Source organism: Pleurodeles waltl, chromosome 1_1 (genome assembly GCF_031143425.1).
Source record: "Pleurodeles waltl isolate 20211129_DDA chromosome 1_1, aPleWal1.hap1.20221129, whole genome shotgun sequence".
Taxonomy (NCBI): Eukaryota; Metazoa; Chordata; class Amphibia; order Caudata; family Salamandridae; genus Pleurodeles; species Pleurodeles waltl.
Genome location: NC_090436.1, coordinates 906434265 through 906449773, shown reverse-complemented (window position 1 = coordinate 906449773; position 15509 = coordinate 906434265). Strand labels below are relative to the sequence as shown.

Genomic DNA, 15509 nt, shown 5'->3' with positions numbered 1-15509 from the left:
ATGGGGGCCGTCAGCTGTGAAACTACTGGCATGAACATATGCTTGTGAACCAAAATAACTCCATTCCACAATGGCCGCCGTGAGATACATGAACTAGGAACTAGGAAGTGTCAATCTCACGAGATTGCTTCTTCGCTGCAATCGGGACCTGAAGAGTGGGGCGAGCACAACTACTACTCTGGTGTCCTGAAACTGGCCTGGCATTTCTGTTTGGGAAGCATTCTGCAATCTGCCCATGGTGTTTATTGAGCATCTGGAAGGGCTTGCACTGTAAAGTGCACTGACGGGTGCGCATGGCTCCGAAAGCGTCTTTTGTGCAGAACTACGGTCTAGTAGCACAATATCGCTACCCACGTGTGCGAGGGGGCTTACTCTTGGCCATACGCTACTTGCATGTGTTGATAAGGCTTGTGAACTGGTTACAGGCTTTACGTCTCAGTTACTAGTCAGTGCTCCTTCCGTCAATTGCTGTTTAGCGATACAAACAGTGTGCTGCGCAGGACGCATTGTGTTGAACAGTCAGAAGGCAATATTCATGGAGGGGAGTATGTGCCTCATATGTTCTCAGTGCAAGTGGATTTTTATCAGCATTAATGTGGGAAGTTTGACGTTTGTTTCTTCATGTTTAACAGTTCCAGTGTTTATATCACAGTGTGTTTCAGTTTGCTTTGGAAAGTTATGATCTAACCTAAGAAAAAAGGTCATGCCTGTAGATAAATGCATATCTCACATATCGAAAGGTGTAAACTCAGGCATTGTTTTTGATATTTATTGAAATCAGCAGATAGCTTATGATATGCTTTAACCATGGAAGTCTATTCAGCAAATGTGCCTTTTACACTGTGATAAATGTATTTCCTGAGTATGACAATACACCTGCATTCTTGTTGGCTGCCTTCTTGTCTTTCAGATCTCCTTCTTTGGTGTACCTACCCTAATTTCCCTTCCCCCTGTCTGGCCACCTTTTTACTCTGTTCTTATGTAGTCAGAGTTGGAGCTGCCGGAAGGTGGGCCTCCATTTCCTTCAACCCTCCCAGGCACGTTAGTGTATGAACACCACGTGTGATGAAGCCGCTGAGGACAAACATCAGTTGTGCCAATATCTGAGCAAGTAGTGCAAGTTGAACAACTTTATTCCGCTGCCATGCAGCCATAAAAGTACAAAGTTATCCATGATACATGTATTGTTCAAGAGCCCATCAGTAAAAGTGCTATGTGCTCTGAGACATAATTACTGTACATGATTCTGGGCTAGGCCCATGCAATTAAGATACAACAGCTTAATCAAAGTGCATTGAATATCTCAAAACGTTCAGCAGCCCTTAAAAACAAGTTTAAATAGAAACATGTTTCATCATCACAAAGTTGTTTTAGGAAAAGCAGTGACTGAGTACAATATGTCGGTGTTCTGACATAATTAAAGACATCAAAAACATTTTTGAATATTTCTGATAATATTACGTGGGCAAACCAGTGATTCTAAATTATACTGAAAACCTAACAGGAAACAAAGTAAATATTTTATTGTGTCTTCCTGAAATCGGAACCTTAAGAAGCATTCCCATCTTCCTCTCCTAGCACATAGATAGTTGCTAAGAGTACTGTCATGGTTCACTGACACAAGTCGAAATTGATATTTTTAAAGTTTCAGCACTTAACCTTTTTCCATGGACATGAATTAGCAGTGATATTTTAAGTTGCTTCCTGCCCATTGTGGTAGGTTTCAAAATTATTGATTGCCTCAGGTAGGCCAATAGAACCCAGAGATTCTTTTACAAATGCTAACCATGGAATATTATCATATGCCAGACAACTTTTATTATATCCCTTGTTAGTGACACCTCCTCAGTTTCCCACAGCAAAAGCCATAGCAATGGGGGAGTAGATTTGAATGCTATCACTTCTATGGCTTAACCCCAGTTCACTATGACACATGTAATGTGGGGGGGGAGAGAGGGACAGATAAGAGATTTCAACATAAATGTTTTCCCTCTTTGAATTGCTGGAGAGTCCCTCATGCCTCAAACTCCTGCCCCATACGTAGTGACTGCAACACATTGCATGGAATAAATTTGTAGCATACCAGCGAGCGCTCAACCCCCAGAGGGGGGACATCAGACTGAAAAGTAAACCAACTGTTCTAGATAGCTTGGTTCTCCACTCAACTATGTTAGGTATCCATGACCCAGTGAAACTAAAGACCATCTCCCGGTAGAAAAATGTGTTTGTGTTAAAAATAGGATTTGTTCCTACCGAAATGCTTGTTAATGGGTTACACTTTGGGGCCGCAAGCCAAAACTAAAGATTTGGAAATATTAGTTACCAAATCAAGGGTGCCCATGAATTTCACATGTACCAACAGTTGCAGAGCTCAGGGCCTGCATGCCAACAAAATTGCATCATCTGCATATAGCAAAAACTGGGTGTGGGGTGCCAAGAACCATGGGAGCATCTGGTGTACATGTTGTTAAATGAGTGCCAAATTTATGTACATGATGAACAGCAAAGGGGCAAGCATGCATCCCTGTTGCACACCACGTCCAGTGTGGATCTCTCTTGTAAGCTCACCACTTTGGGCAAACCTCACTCTAGCACTCGTATTTATGTGCATGGATACCAAGAGGTGTACCAAGAAGTGGCTCCTCCATCCTCATTTCCAGTAAATTGTGTCATAGCCTCGACCAATTAACACAGTCAAGTGCTTGCAAAGATCCATCAATGCCAAATACATAGGGACATGTTTCGCCATGGTGTATTTGCCCAAAAGTAGGTTGTTTAGACACTCCTCCTATATTTCAGAGTGTTTGCAAAACCATATTGGTAAGGGTTCAAAATCTTGTGATCCTCCACTCACTCAATGATTTTATTATATAGAACCCTTCCAAAACTTTTAGCTGGGATATCTATGAGGGAGATTGGGCAATAACATCTGAGTGAGGATCGATCGCCTTTTTAAAAAATTGGAACGATTGTAGACGATGTCCATGAGTCTCGTAAGGATACATAACTTAAATTGCTCTAGCAGGGGGGCCAATAAATTGGTGTTCCATTTTATCAAATCAATGGGTATACCTTCTGGCCCAGAAGCTTTGCCTCCTGCGCTCTGCTGCATTGCAACTGAAACTTCATGTAAGGTCACGCCTACCGCTGGCTTTAACTCAGTTATCTTGTTTGCAAGTATTGCCAAATTCCTTGCCAAGTACATTTTGGAAAAATGTGCCTCCCTCTCCTCACTGCTGATATGGCAACTAATTGGCATCCCCGTTGTGTTAGCTGATCTCAGGGCTGAAACAGGATCCCCAAAAGACTATTCTTATTAATTGCTGGGTGTGCTAAACTATCCCACTGCTTGGTGAGCACCTCAACCTTCCTCTTTTTGGTTACTGTTTTGTACCGTTTGCCAGGCTAATCAGTGCTGTGGAATCCTGCGGACGAGTAACACTCGTGATCGAACTGACTTGGGGGTTAGATTAGGCTTTTTTAGTACCTTTATCAGCTTAAAAAGATAATTTTTAATACCTGAGCAGAGAGCTGCAAATGAACTTGCTTTATTCTCTTATCCATTGCGGTCAACATCAGATCGACAGCCTAAGAATAAATCTAAATTTTTCTGAATGATTTCAGCCAGCGTTTGTGCAGGGTTAGGTCGTTTCCAACAAACTTTTAAATTATCTGTAGATACCTGTAAATTACAGAGTCCTCATTGGCTTTTGGGATCCATTCTGAGTGTAATAATCAGAGCAATTTCAATAGGATTGTGACCACCAAATTCCGTTCCAACAATAGATCCAAACACTAACCGATCTAGAAATTTGGCAGACACAAAGCTATATTAAATTAAAGAGTGGCAGTTCTTGCCCCTAAAGGTTGGCAAACCAACTTCTCCCACTCCCACCACCTCAAGTACATTGTGTAAATCCAAGGATGCCAAAAAAGGTTTTTTCTTTACCCCTGTGGTCGGGCCCGTCAGCAAGTAACGACCGATTACTACATTCGGGGAGTACCAGTTTAGTATTAAGGTTCCATGCTAAGCACAAGTGAACTGATTGCCCATCACCTGCCATTGACCCCACAATTGAATCAGTAACATTAAACAGTTCTAGAAACTTGCGGTTTAGGCTCTTTGAAAAATCATTATTATAGAAATTGATAAAATATAATGAGGGGTTCCTTATGGAACACAACCCGGTAACTGCTTCCTATAGTGTCTAGAACTTCGGTGCTGCCCCCTAAGATTTATCCAGGTGATTACATTCCCTGAGGCGCGACCTGATCCAGATGGGATAGCCTGTGTGTTAAAACAGGAGTATCCATCAAGCATTATGTGGTGAACCTCCCAGGTCTCTGTAGCATAATGATGTCAAAGCCACGTATTAAGGATTGTCAGTCTGGGAGGATCATTTGAGGCCCTGATTTATACTTTTTGGTGCAAAACTGCACTAACGCAGTTTTGCACCAAAAAGTTTAGCACCGGCTTGCACCATTTCTGTGCACCAGCCAGGCACCATATTTATGGTATGGTGCAAGCCGGTGCAAAGGGAGGGCTAGCGTAAAAAAAAATGACGTTAGTCGGTTGGGGCTGGCGCTATGGAAGAAGGGGGTTTTGCATAAAAAAATGACAATAGGCAGGTTAGAGTAAATAAAAATTACTCTAACCTGCCTAGATTTATTTTCTGACGCAAAACCATTCATATCACATGACTCCTGTCTTAGAAAAGACAGGAGTCATGCCCACCACCCCAATGGCCAGCACAGGGGACCAGGGTCCCCTGGGCATGGCCATTGCACCCAGTGCCTGGTAGGGGGGCCCCTTTCAGGGCCCCCTATGGCACTTAAAAAAATAAAATGCAATACTTACCTGTACTTACCTGGGATGGGGTCCCCCATCCTCCGCTGTCCCTCTGGCGTAGGGGGGCTGTCCCTGGGGCCTGGAAAGGGCACCTGTGGGCTTATTCATTGGTGTTCCACCATGGGAATAGGGCCACAGGTCCCCTAATGCCCGCCCCGACCCAGGTGTTAAAAAATGGGGCAAAGTAAGCTTTGCACCATTTTTGAACCCGTCCTCCCTCCCGTGCACCATTTTTTCACTGGAGTATTAATATGGCGTTAAGGCCATAGTGTCATGTTTTGCACGAGAACGCCTACCTTGCATCTCATTAAGGCAAGGTAGGTTTCCACTTCCAAAAAAGGACTTTAACTCCATAAATTTGGTGCTAGACTGGGCTAGCGACAGTATAAATATGGAGTTGCAGTGAATTAGAGTAAAATAAATGATGCTATTTCGGTGCAAACAATGTATAAGTATGCCCTTAGATTGTAAACCTGCAGTATTCCAACTCAGTACTTTCATTGTATTCTCCTTATCACTGTTTATAGGACTTGAAAATGGATATACTGTCAGAGTTATGGGATCTTCTTGATAAGCAGTTTTTGTATCGTCCTTAGTGGGGGGGTAGTGGTTGTTAATGCAATTGGAAGGGAGGGTGGTTCTAGGACAGCAAGTGAATCACACATTCCCAGGTCGCTTAAAGGTGTACACCTGTTTCCCAAAGACAATGGTAAGTGTGCCGGTGGAGTCATAATGGGGCGGGCACTACAAGCCGGTCTACCATGTACCGGGGTCCATTGGGGGTGACACACAATCTCAGGTCTGTAAAAGTACCCTAGTGAATAAGCTTGGATACCAGCTAATCTGGTTGGATTGAGTCGGCCCAAGGTAGTCAGGAGGTGTGCAGCAACAACAGAGCTGTTAAAATGACCTATTATGCAATCCCCCGACCATCACTTAGTGTCTGGGCCAAGCCAATCAACCCTCCTTTCCATGATTATTTAGTTGTAGATTTCTATGCTAATGCTAGAATTTGACTTAAACCAGTGAACCACCTTATTCTTTAATTCCCCAAATGTTTCATCTATAGAACTGTTATGTGGGCAATCACATATTGGGTTTACTCAGGTGGAAGGTTAATCACCTTACTTTCCAGGGTGGCTATGGGCTGTGGCATCATAGGAAAATGTTTAGGGGATGAAAGCGTCCCATTGCATAAAGGATGTTGTAGGCGCCTGTGGGGGCTGTGATGAGATTACTAAGTGGCTCTATAGATGAAGAGACTATCTCGAGAGAATGTGCTTGTTCACTTTGAATCTGAGGTGGACTTGTAACATCAGTTATACCAGAACTAACACTGATGATATTGAGCCCTACACCGGCTATGGAGTTTTTGGCCTTCTGTAGTGTGGCTAAATTATTCACCTGCACCATTAATTACATGATGCTTTCTTCAATTTGATCTAGTCTTGAAATAATCAACTTAGAGCTCATATCACTGTCATCTGTTCCCCCTGAAAGGGGGTATACATTGGATGGTCAACTAAAGGGCCTGTCTGTACACCCACTGTCACTAGATTTACCTTTTTCTTTGGGGCAGCCGTGCGTCTCCTCCGCTTGCTACTGGGGCTGTCATTGGGGCTTAAATGATTACTTAAATGATTATTTGCCGCCCTAGTGCCTCCCTCCTGAATACTTCCCCTTAGTAGTGGGGGAAAGCCCCCTGAACCTCATCGTATGCGACTAACGCTGTGCTCACCATAGGTGGAGATCTTGTAGCTGTAGCTACGGTAGAATCCCTCGTTGGACTGAAGGCATAGGCCTCAATTAGGGGAAGGTCCGCTCTTGGCAATGAGAGCCTTTTCTCTGCCAGTTCAATCTCCTTTGATACAACAGAAACTGCCCAGTACCAAAAAGCCCTCAATAGTAGTGACTTTTGCAGTACTCTGTGGTGATTTGTGAGTGACAGTGCCCGCCTTTCTCTTCCCCATGTTTTGGGTACGGGTGTTCAACAAATGAAAGTGGATCTTAATACGCTGTACACAACGCCAAATTTTGGTCGTTCAATGCAAATGTGTGCTGTAATAAGCCATTCAGGCCCTAAACGAACATGCGTAACAAAGAGAATGGACCTACACACCTCTTATTAAAGAGAGACACCCACAACAATCCTAAAAGCACAGCACATTTACCACAAAATAACCCTTGGTATCACAAACACAAGTAACAAAACAGATCCAGCAATAACTTGAATGTCCAATAAAATTATATATAAAATGTCACAATTAAAAAGTCCACATTGGTCACCAGCTCTCAGCTTCATGGCCTCGTAGGCTCAGGGAGTTCCACTTAACAAAATCACGCTGTCTCCTGCTGGCTCAGAGTCCAAGTTCTCTGAATGTTAATGCTCAATGCCTCCCACTGGAAAGTGGATATTGCTGCAAATATGAAGACCCAAATCCTGCCGACTGTATAGAACCGAAAATCGCCTCCCCCAGTCTTCGGTAATAGGCAGCTGTTAATGGGCTTATTGTCTGGCTGGACACTTAAAGTATTAGGGATGTATTTCTTTAGTCGGGATGATCCACTCAAGGATTTCAATATTCTCAGCCAGTTGATATCACTGGAATGGGGCCAAGGTGGGTGGTCCTGCCCTGCCTCCTCCTGGTGCAGGATGGGCCTGCCCTTGGGCCGTGCTTTGCCCAGGCTCGGCCTCTGCTGCAAGGCGAAGCAATGTGTTTTATAGCGCTTGTGGCCCAGTAATGCCAGTGCAGCTATGGGAGATTACAGGGACCACCTCCTGGGTCACTCTGCAGGATGGTTATTGAAGTCCCACTCACAATACCAGTGTCAGCCTTCCTGCGCTGCGGGACGAAGCAATGTGCTTTATAGCATTTGTGGCCCAGTAACACCAGTGCAGGTGTGGGAGATCACAGGGACCGCCTCCTGGGGCCCTGTGCTGGATGGTTATTGAAGACCCGCACTCAATACCAGTGTCAGGCTTTCTGAGCTAGTATTTGGAGGAGAATGCTGGATCCGTCTCCACTGCACGGGTGCTCTAGGCAGCTGGGAAGGCCTCCCTGAAAGGTAAGTTGATGAATGATTTGACGGTCTATGAGCGCTACTGTGAGGTGGAACTCCGGCGGTGGGCAGACTTCACTCTTTGCCTGACTCAGGTGTATAATGCATTTCCAACCCCTGCCCTTCTCAAGGAGCTGCTTGGGGCCAAATATGATCTGAACTCCCATTACACCACGCAAGCGGAGTTGACAATTTTTCGCTTGCGACAGCGACACTACAAGAGGGGGGAAGCTGGACAGCTGTTGGCAGTGAAGCTGCGCCACGCACAGTCACACACAGCAAATTTGCCCATTAGACCCGCGTGTGATGTGCTCCTTACTGATCTGCAGAACCCTATAGAGACCTCTACTCCTCTTGGTGCTGCCATCAGCCATGAGGAAATTGCACATTGACGGAATGGCAACAATGAAGGTCCCAGGAGGCAACCCTTTTCTGATTGAATTCTATGAAATCACTAAACCTCTGATAGTGCCTCTGCTGGGCAAATTGTTCAGAGAGATTACCACTGCAACAGCTCCTCTCCCGGAATTTAACTGGGCATCACCTTGATTCCCAAACCAAGTCGAGACCCACTTCAATGTGACAACTGTTGGCCGAATTCCCTAATCAAAACGGATATGAAGATCATGGCAAAGGGTTCAGCTACCAGGCTCAAGACCTATATTCCCCTACTGATCCACCTCTCACAGGTTAGCTTCGTGCCTGGCTGCACTTCAGTAAATCACATGTGAACACTTTCCCATTTGCTGTGGTAGGTGCTGCAGGACGGTAATGAGAACGTGCTTGTCTCCCTTGATACTGAGAAGGCATTCGACAGGGTGGAGTGGCCAATCTTGTTCCAGGTGATGGAGGCCAGGGGCCTACGGGATACATACATTGCCAAAGACTGGTGGATTTATAGTGCTCCTCTGGCCTTGGTAACCTGTGGGGGGGTTTTCCTTCCCCTTTTTTACAGTCTGATGTGGCACAAGGCAGAGGTGTCCACTCTCCCCACTGTTATTTTTGCCAGCGCTGGAACCCCTTGCCACCAAGAAATGCAGCAGACTTAGCATCTATTGGATAGGCACTCCATTATAAGAAGAAAGCGTTCTATTATGCGGCTCTTATGCAGGTAATTGAGTCCTTCTCTGCCTTCTCAGGATACCGTATAATCTATTTGAAGTGTGATGCGCTGCCTATGACATTGGTACCATTTGCATGACAGACTGACAGTCTGAAATACTTGGGTGGGTGGGGGGTGTACCCTTGTAGGGATCTCCCTCGGGTGGTGTGTGCTAACATTGCTCACATTATGGACCAGACTGAAGTCACCACCTGGCTGCTATTGCATGTCTCTGTGGGGACAGGTTCAAATTGTAAAAATGAACATGATTCCAAGATTTAATTACAGATTCATAATGTTTCCCCTGAAAATTTCCTGTGGCCTGCTTTGGGAAATTGACCAAATGATCCAGACTTTTGTGTGGGAGGGACACGGGCCTTGTCTCAAGGCTGCTAAACTACATGCTAAAACTACTGTGCGGGGATTGCAACTTCCACGTGCAGAGTCTTACTGGTTGGCCTCACAGTTGTGCATGTGGTGCAGATGCTTAAGCCGGCTAACAAGATGCCCATGTGGGTCTTTCTGGGGCGCCATTTGCTGCAATCTAAGGGGGAATTTACAGCTCTCTACGTGGGCCATAGACTATCTGGCTGCTTAAGTAACTTGGTTAAATATGCCATGCACTCTACATGGCCTCATGCTCGTAATCTGCTTTGCTCCCTGTGCACACTCCATCTTAAGGCACTGCTATGGTGGAACAGAAATATTAAGATTGGGGGTAGAGGAGATTGACTGGTCACAGTGGAGAAATGGGGGGATTTGCTTGTGAATTACATAGGCCCTCATTACAACCTCGGTGGTCTTCTGGGAAGACCGCCAAGGCTGCGGGCGCCAGAATACCGCCAGTGCTGGAGGTAGTTCTGGCTCCCTATTTCGACTTTTCCGCTGGGCCAGCGGACGATAGCAGTGTTACCGTCCGCTGGGCCAGCGGAAAAGTCACATCAACATTGCTGCCGGCTCGTAATAGAGCCGGCGGCAGTGCTAATGTGCAGCGGGTGCAGTAGCACCTGGGCAGTGAAATGCGCAATGGGGCTGTGCTGGGGGGCCCCCTGAGTCCCCTTACCGCCAACCTTGACACTGCCATGGACAGGCTGGTAGTAAGGGGAGTCGAAATCTCCGGGGCAGCGCTGCTAGCAAGCGCCACGGTTGGAATGAGGCAGGCAGTACCGCCAGCCTGTTGGCGGTACTACCACCACAATAGCGGGTTATAATGAGGGCCATAGTATGCGATGGTGAATTGATCCCCTTTGCTGCTCTCTTGTGCGATCATAGGCTGCTTACTCTCAACACTGGCAGTATTGACAGTTCACATTTGGGCCTTATTTAGATTTCAGTGGACGGGTCACTCCGCCACAGTGATGAGATATCCGGTCCTCCGAACTCCTATAGGAAATAATGAGATTTATATTTCGGCGGACAGGATATCTGTCACTGTTGTGACGGAGTAATCCGTCTGCCGACATCTAAATCAGGCCCATAGTCTGCAACATCCCCTTGGTGCCCCCCTTACAATATAGGGCCTGATCTGTAGTTGAAATACATTCTGACTTGGAAAGGTTATAGGGCCACTATGGCGGACTGTAGTAACCCTGATGGATGTACTCTTTTTGTGCCCTATTGCCGATAATTTGTATTGTTGGTAGGAGCGGAGGCTAGTCCTCTCCATTTCTGAGGAAGATTGGCACCACCTTTTGGAAGAGCATGATGACTTTCTTCAGGAGGCTGGGTTAGAATTTAGCTATTTCAAGGTCTTGCACCTCTGGCACTTGACGCCGGGATGACTGTTTAGGGCCGAAATGTAAGGGGATGGCACTTCCGGTTGTGATATTGCATATGTTCTGTGGGACAGCATGGCGCTTTCACACTACTGGAGCTCTATTGGGACATTATGACAACACACCTGATGGCCTGTCTAGTTTTACTTCACAACGTGGCCATATTCCCAGACATAACTTGTCATGGCAAACAATGGCTTGCTGTGACTCTGGCAGTGGCAAAGGTGTAAATTTGCACCTTTGGAAATCAGGTATGCTGGTGTCTTATAATACATGGCTCACTGACATGCATGACATGGCCACCTATGAGCGACTTATTTATAACTAAAAGTTCAACTACAGTTGTTAGAGGAAGTCTGGGGTCCCTTCCTACCTGGATTACCATGGACATTGCCAATAGTTAGCCTGGCTCTGTACATTGCACTCATCCCTTGCCTCCTCCAGGGTGGCTGGAGGCTCAATGAGGGGCAGCCCACCAGGGGTTCTGGTTCCACAACTGTCCCCTTCTCTTGCCCCTCACTCTTGTCCTCCCCCTCCCACTTGGTTTCTCCAGGGACCTTCTAGTTTGTATCACCTCTGTTAGGAGGGGCTTGGTTATATGTTGTGTTATTTTTTGTGTTTTCGCTGTCTTTTCAGGTGTTCTCATTCATGTGATATCTTGGACTTACTATTTCTAGATCACTGGTACATAAAAGTGTATACCTAAAAATTCTATGCAAATTTAAGAATGAATTTCTGATTTAAAAAAATGCACAGACTGTGCATTCAGATTCTTCCAACCAGTGTTGAAAGGAAATGCTTTTTTGATAAATTAATCAGGAACATTTCTCTACCCATTTCCTCCAGTTACTCTCAAACCAAGAGTAATCATCAAACTGTATAAGTACAAGAACACGATGATATTAATAACACAGAATGGCCTTGTCAGTGGTGGTTCATGGACCTTCTTCACCTATCAGAATTACAACACAAGAGATTGCTGTGCGGACAGGACCTCCTGTACTCGTTCAAGGGACAGATACTGCACCACAACATTCCATCACTAAACTTGATAGCTTGGTTCATGAATTCCTCCAATACGCTCATTTATGCCCGCCACAAGACTGCATGGGCATTTTAAGAGATGGTAATAGGTTTTCCACAAGCGAATCGTATCCTTTTATGTGGAAGAGGATTTACTTAATGGTGCATTCAAAACAGACACAATCCAATCTTGTTAAAAAGAATTGCTTAAACCTACCTTCTTCATTTAGCAAAGATTGGACTACAGTTTTCTTCTATTAAAGTGCATTTTGCGGTTACAACAGCCCATAGAAAGTCTCCATCACAAACGTCTTTCTTTGACATTCCTGCAATTAAAGACTTCTTAAAATGGCTTTAAAAGTATTCCCTTCAATTAAGTTACCATCCTCTCCTTGGGAACATAACATTGTTCTCTACAAATTAATGGTCCCCCCATTTGAACCCATGCATAAGGCCTCTTTACAGCATCTGACATGGAAAGCAGTTTTCCTACTAGCGATCACTGCAGCACACAGAGTGAGCTGTGTAGAACCATCCACAGGTGTTCACTATAATAGAGTTGTAATGAGAACTCATCCCAGTTTTCTTACGAAGGTAGTTTCAGATATCCATATTAATCAAGCTATCTCCTTACCAACCTTCTTCCATAGTCCACTCCAGCTGAAGGGTCTTTACACTGTCTTGATGTTAATAGTTCTGAAGTTCTAGCTAGATAAAACCAAAAACATAAGGAAATCAGATAATTTCTTTATTAATTATGCTCCAGTGAAAACAGGTTTGGCATAGTCAAAAACAAACCATTTCTAGGAGGATTGTTTCTTGTATACTTTTCTCTTACCAACTAGCTAAAAACTCCTTACCTATTAGATCTAAATCACATTCTTCAAGGGGGAAGGCTACAACTTCAGCTATGCTTAGAAAGTTCCCCATTTCAGAAATATACAAAGTTTTTACAGGGAGATCTGTGCATATCTTTACTGGACATTCGAGTCTAGATTCTGACTCGAAAGCAGATAATCAAGTAGGACAGACTTCTTTAAGGAACCTTTTGGGGTGATTTTTGGGGCTGTTTTTTATTTCATGTCCACATCTTGTGGGATGAGCTTGCTGTTCTATTGAGTATGCATGACTATACATTTGGATCACCTGGACGAGAAGGAAATGTTGTTTACCTGTAATCCTAGTCCTCTTCCAGGGGAATCCTCATTAGTGTCATAAGGAACCCTTCCACCTCTGCGGCGGAAATGATTACAGCTCTCAACAATTCTTTCACCCAGGATTCCTAATCTCTGGAAAACTGACCCGACCTAACTGTAACCTGTGAGACATGAGGGATTACAGGCAGTACTGTGACGTTCTTAAAGACAGATGCCAGTTTTCTCTACTATCCCTTTCTTTTTCCTTTCAAAAAAAGGTGGTTTGTGAAAGATTTTCCATAGTAATTTTTATTTATGACATATTTCTATGTAATTGGATTCTTTAAGTGAAAATTCAATGTAATCTGGCCATTATTAAACCATTCTTCAAACTGCAGATATACACATATAATGTACTGCATACAAAGTTTACTACATATGTATAAAACATTTTTAAAAAGTGCGCTGGGATCCTCACACGCGGCCGGGACCATTCAGTGAGGATTCCCATGAAAGAGAACTAGGATTACAGGTAAGAAACTTTTCCTTTTGTCTGATCTTTCAAATATATATATTATAAGGATTGCGTGAAAAAAATAATAAAACTTTTTAAAAAATCTGTCGAAGAACGAACAGTTTCTGTATTATGAGGAGTAACCTGCTCTTGTTGCTCTAAAAGACTGTAAATGCCTGGATTAACCATGCTGCATGTTCATTGTGCAAACAACTAACAGTAACCATTCTGAACTTTTCATTGTTGCTTTTCCAGAGCTGCTTGAATCGTTCCTTCCGTGCTGAAGTCTTTACCTGCCCTGCCTGCCGCTATGACTTAGGAAAGTCTTATACGATGCTTCCCAACAAAATTCTACAGACATTGCTCGACCAGTTCTTTCCAGGGTACACCAAAGGACGATGATTATGCGCAGCCTTAGGAATGGTCTTCGTACTGACTTTATTTTAGATCGGCCACAAGAAAGGATAAAGAGCATCTTCAAAATTGGACCAACAGCCAGTTTCTGAGTCCACAAATCTGCTTTAGTATGATGCAACTACTTTCCTCCCCAAACGCCATCATTTTGTGTAGCAAGAACTACATCAGAGCTTTTGGAAAGCTAGTTAGACTATAACAACTTGACTTTCCAATTGGGGATAACTCATAAACCTCAGCACGGACTTATTGAAATAGGTTTATGGCATATGATAGGGTGTTGCTGTTTTTACAACATAGGAAAATCTTGCTAATGTAAAGTTCCGCTAAACACTGCCTCCCCATTATAACTTGTGCCTGGGCCATGATTGTGTGATTTCATACAGCACTTAAGAAATTAGTTTGACTAAAAATAGCAGATCATGTGGTGTGCAAGTATAATCTTTATAGTCACCACATTCATTATGCTGTACTTTTTGCAATCCATCCTTTCCAGGAACAGGCTGATTTGTAATCTACTTTCTGTGAGCTTCACTGTGCTTTTTCTCGCATCTTATGCAAGTTGACTACTAATGACTAATGACAACAATATGGAATGCGTTGTTGCTACATTAGTGTAAAGTGATCTGTGTTTTTGCACTTCGAGGTAACCAAGACATTCTAGTTGTGTTTAAAAAAACGTATTAAAAAGCCACTTTTGTATTAGATAAAACAGTATGCTTTTAGTAAGGTCTTGTATCAGTGTCAGTATATTTACACAGCTGTGTACGCTGGTAAAGGGCAGTGCCAGCTTGGGGGTTTAAAATTGCTTGGTATTGTGATCTCAGATTTTATAAACAGTATATCCCCTGTTCCCAGAAAATATACCCTATTAAATATTTTATGATTCTGCAACGTTGCAAATTTTCATTTCCTTGCTTATCTATAGTCATGACTAGGTAACCGTTTTACCCACATTATCTTTCTCAGAGGCGTTTTCATATCTATGTTCCACTTTTCAAATAAAAAATAACTTTCAAAATCAGGAAAATTATCAAATATCGTAATTACCATTAAAAATAAAACAGTTGCATGGTTTTCAAAGTACTACTTAAGTGTTGGTTGGTGACCTTTTCAGTACGGCACTTTGAATATCCTACCAAAGGAATGATGACTGTACTTCAATCAAAACGGGTGTAAAGGAATTCAGTGACACCTTTTGACAATTGCTGTATTGAGCTACATAGGAAGGCAGACGATTGTTCATGGGAACTAGTTAGGGATATGTGAATTGCAATCTCAAATGAAGCACCACGTGGGAAAGTGATCATGGATTTGTATAGACAGAAGCAGGATAAAAGTTCCCTGTGTGACTCTTTCAGCACATATTTTGCATTAGAATAAGTTATTTAATCTTGGTTTAATGTTTGTTATTCAGGTTACCCTGCCCCGAAGACAGTTACACATCCACTTTACCCCAGTTTCCAATGATGATTTTGTTCCCATAGGCGCTGCTTGTGAATGATTATGGCTTGTGATTATTCCAGTATTGCTGTTGCTTTACTATGTTGGGCCCTCATTTAGGAAGGTAATGGTTTTCTATCGCCGTGCATTATCATTTAGCGAAAGAGCAATCACCCATGTCAAATTCAGAGGG

At 43.7% G+C, this 15509-nt stretch overlaps 1 protein-coding gene across 1 annotated transcript in view; it reads left to right on the top strand.

Moving 5' to 3' along the window:
* Positions 1 to 14767, top strand: part of UHRF2 (ubiquitin like with PHD and ring finger domains 2) — a 690531-nt gene extending 675764 nt beyond the window's left edge. Inside the window, exon 16 of the mRNA XM_069230126.1 lies at positions 13715 to 14767. Within this exon, the coding sequence (XP_069086227.1) occupies positions 13715 to 13861 (147 nt within the window). The 3' untranslated portion in view covers positions 13862 to 14767. The remainder of the gene's footprint in view (positions 1 to 13714) is intronic.
* Positions 14768 to 15509: the final 742 nt, after the last annotated feature.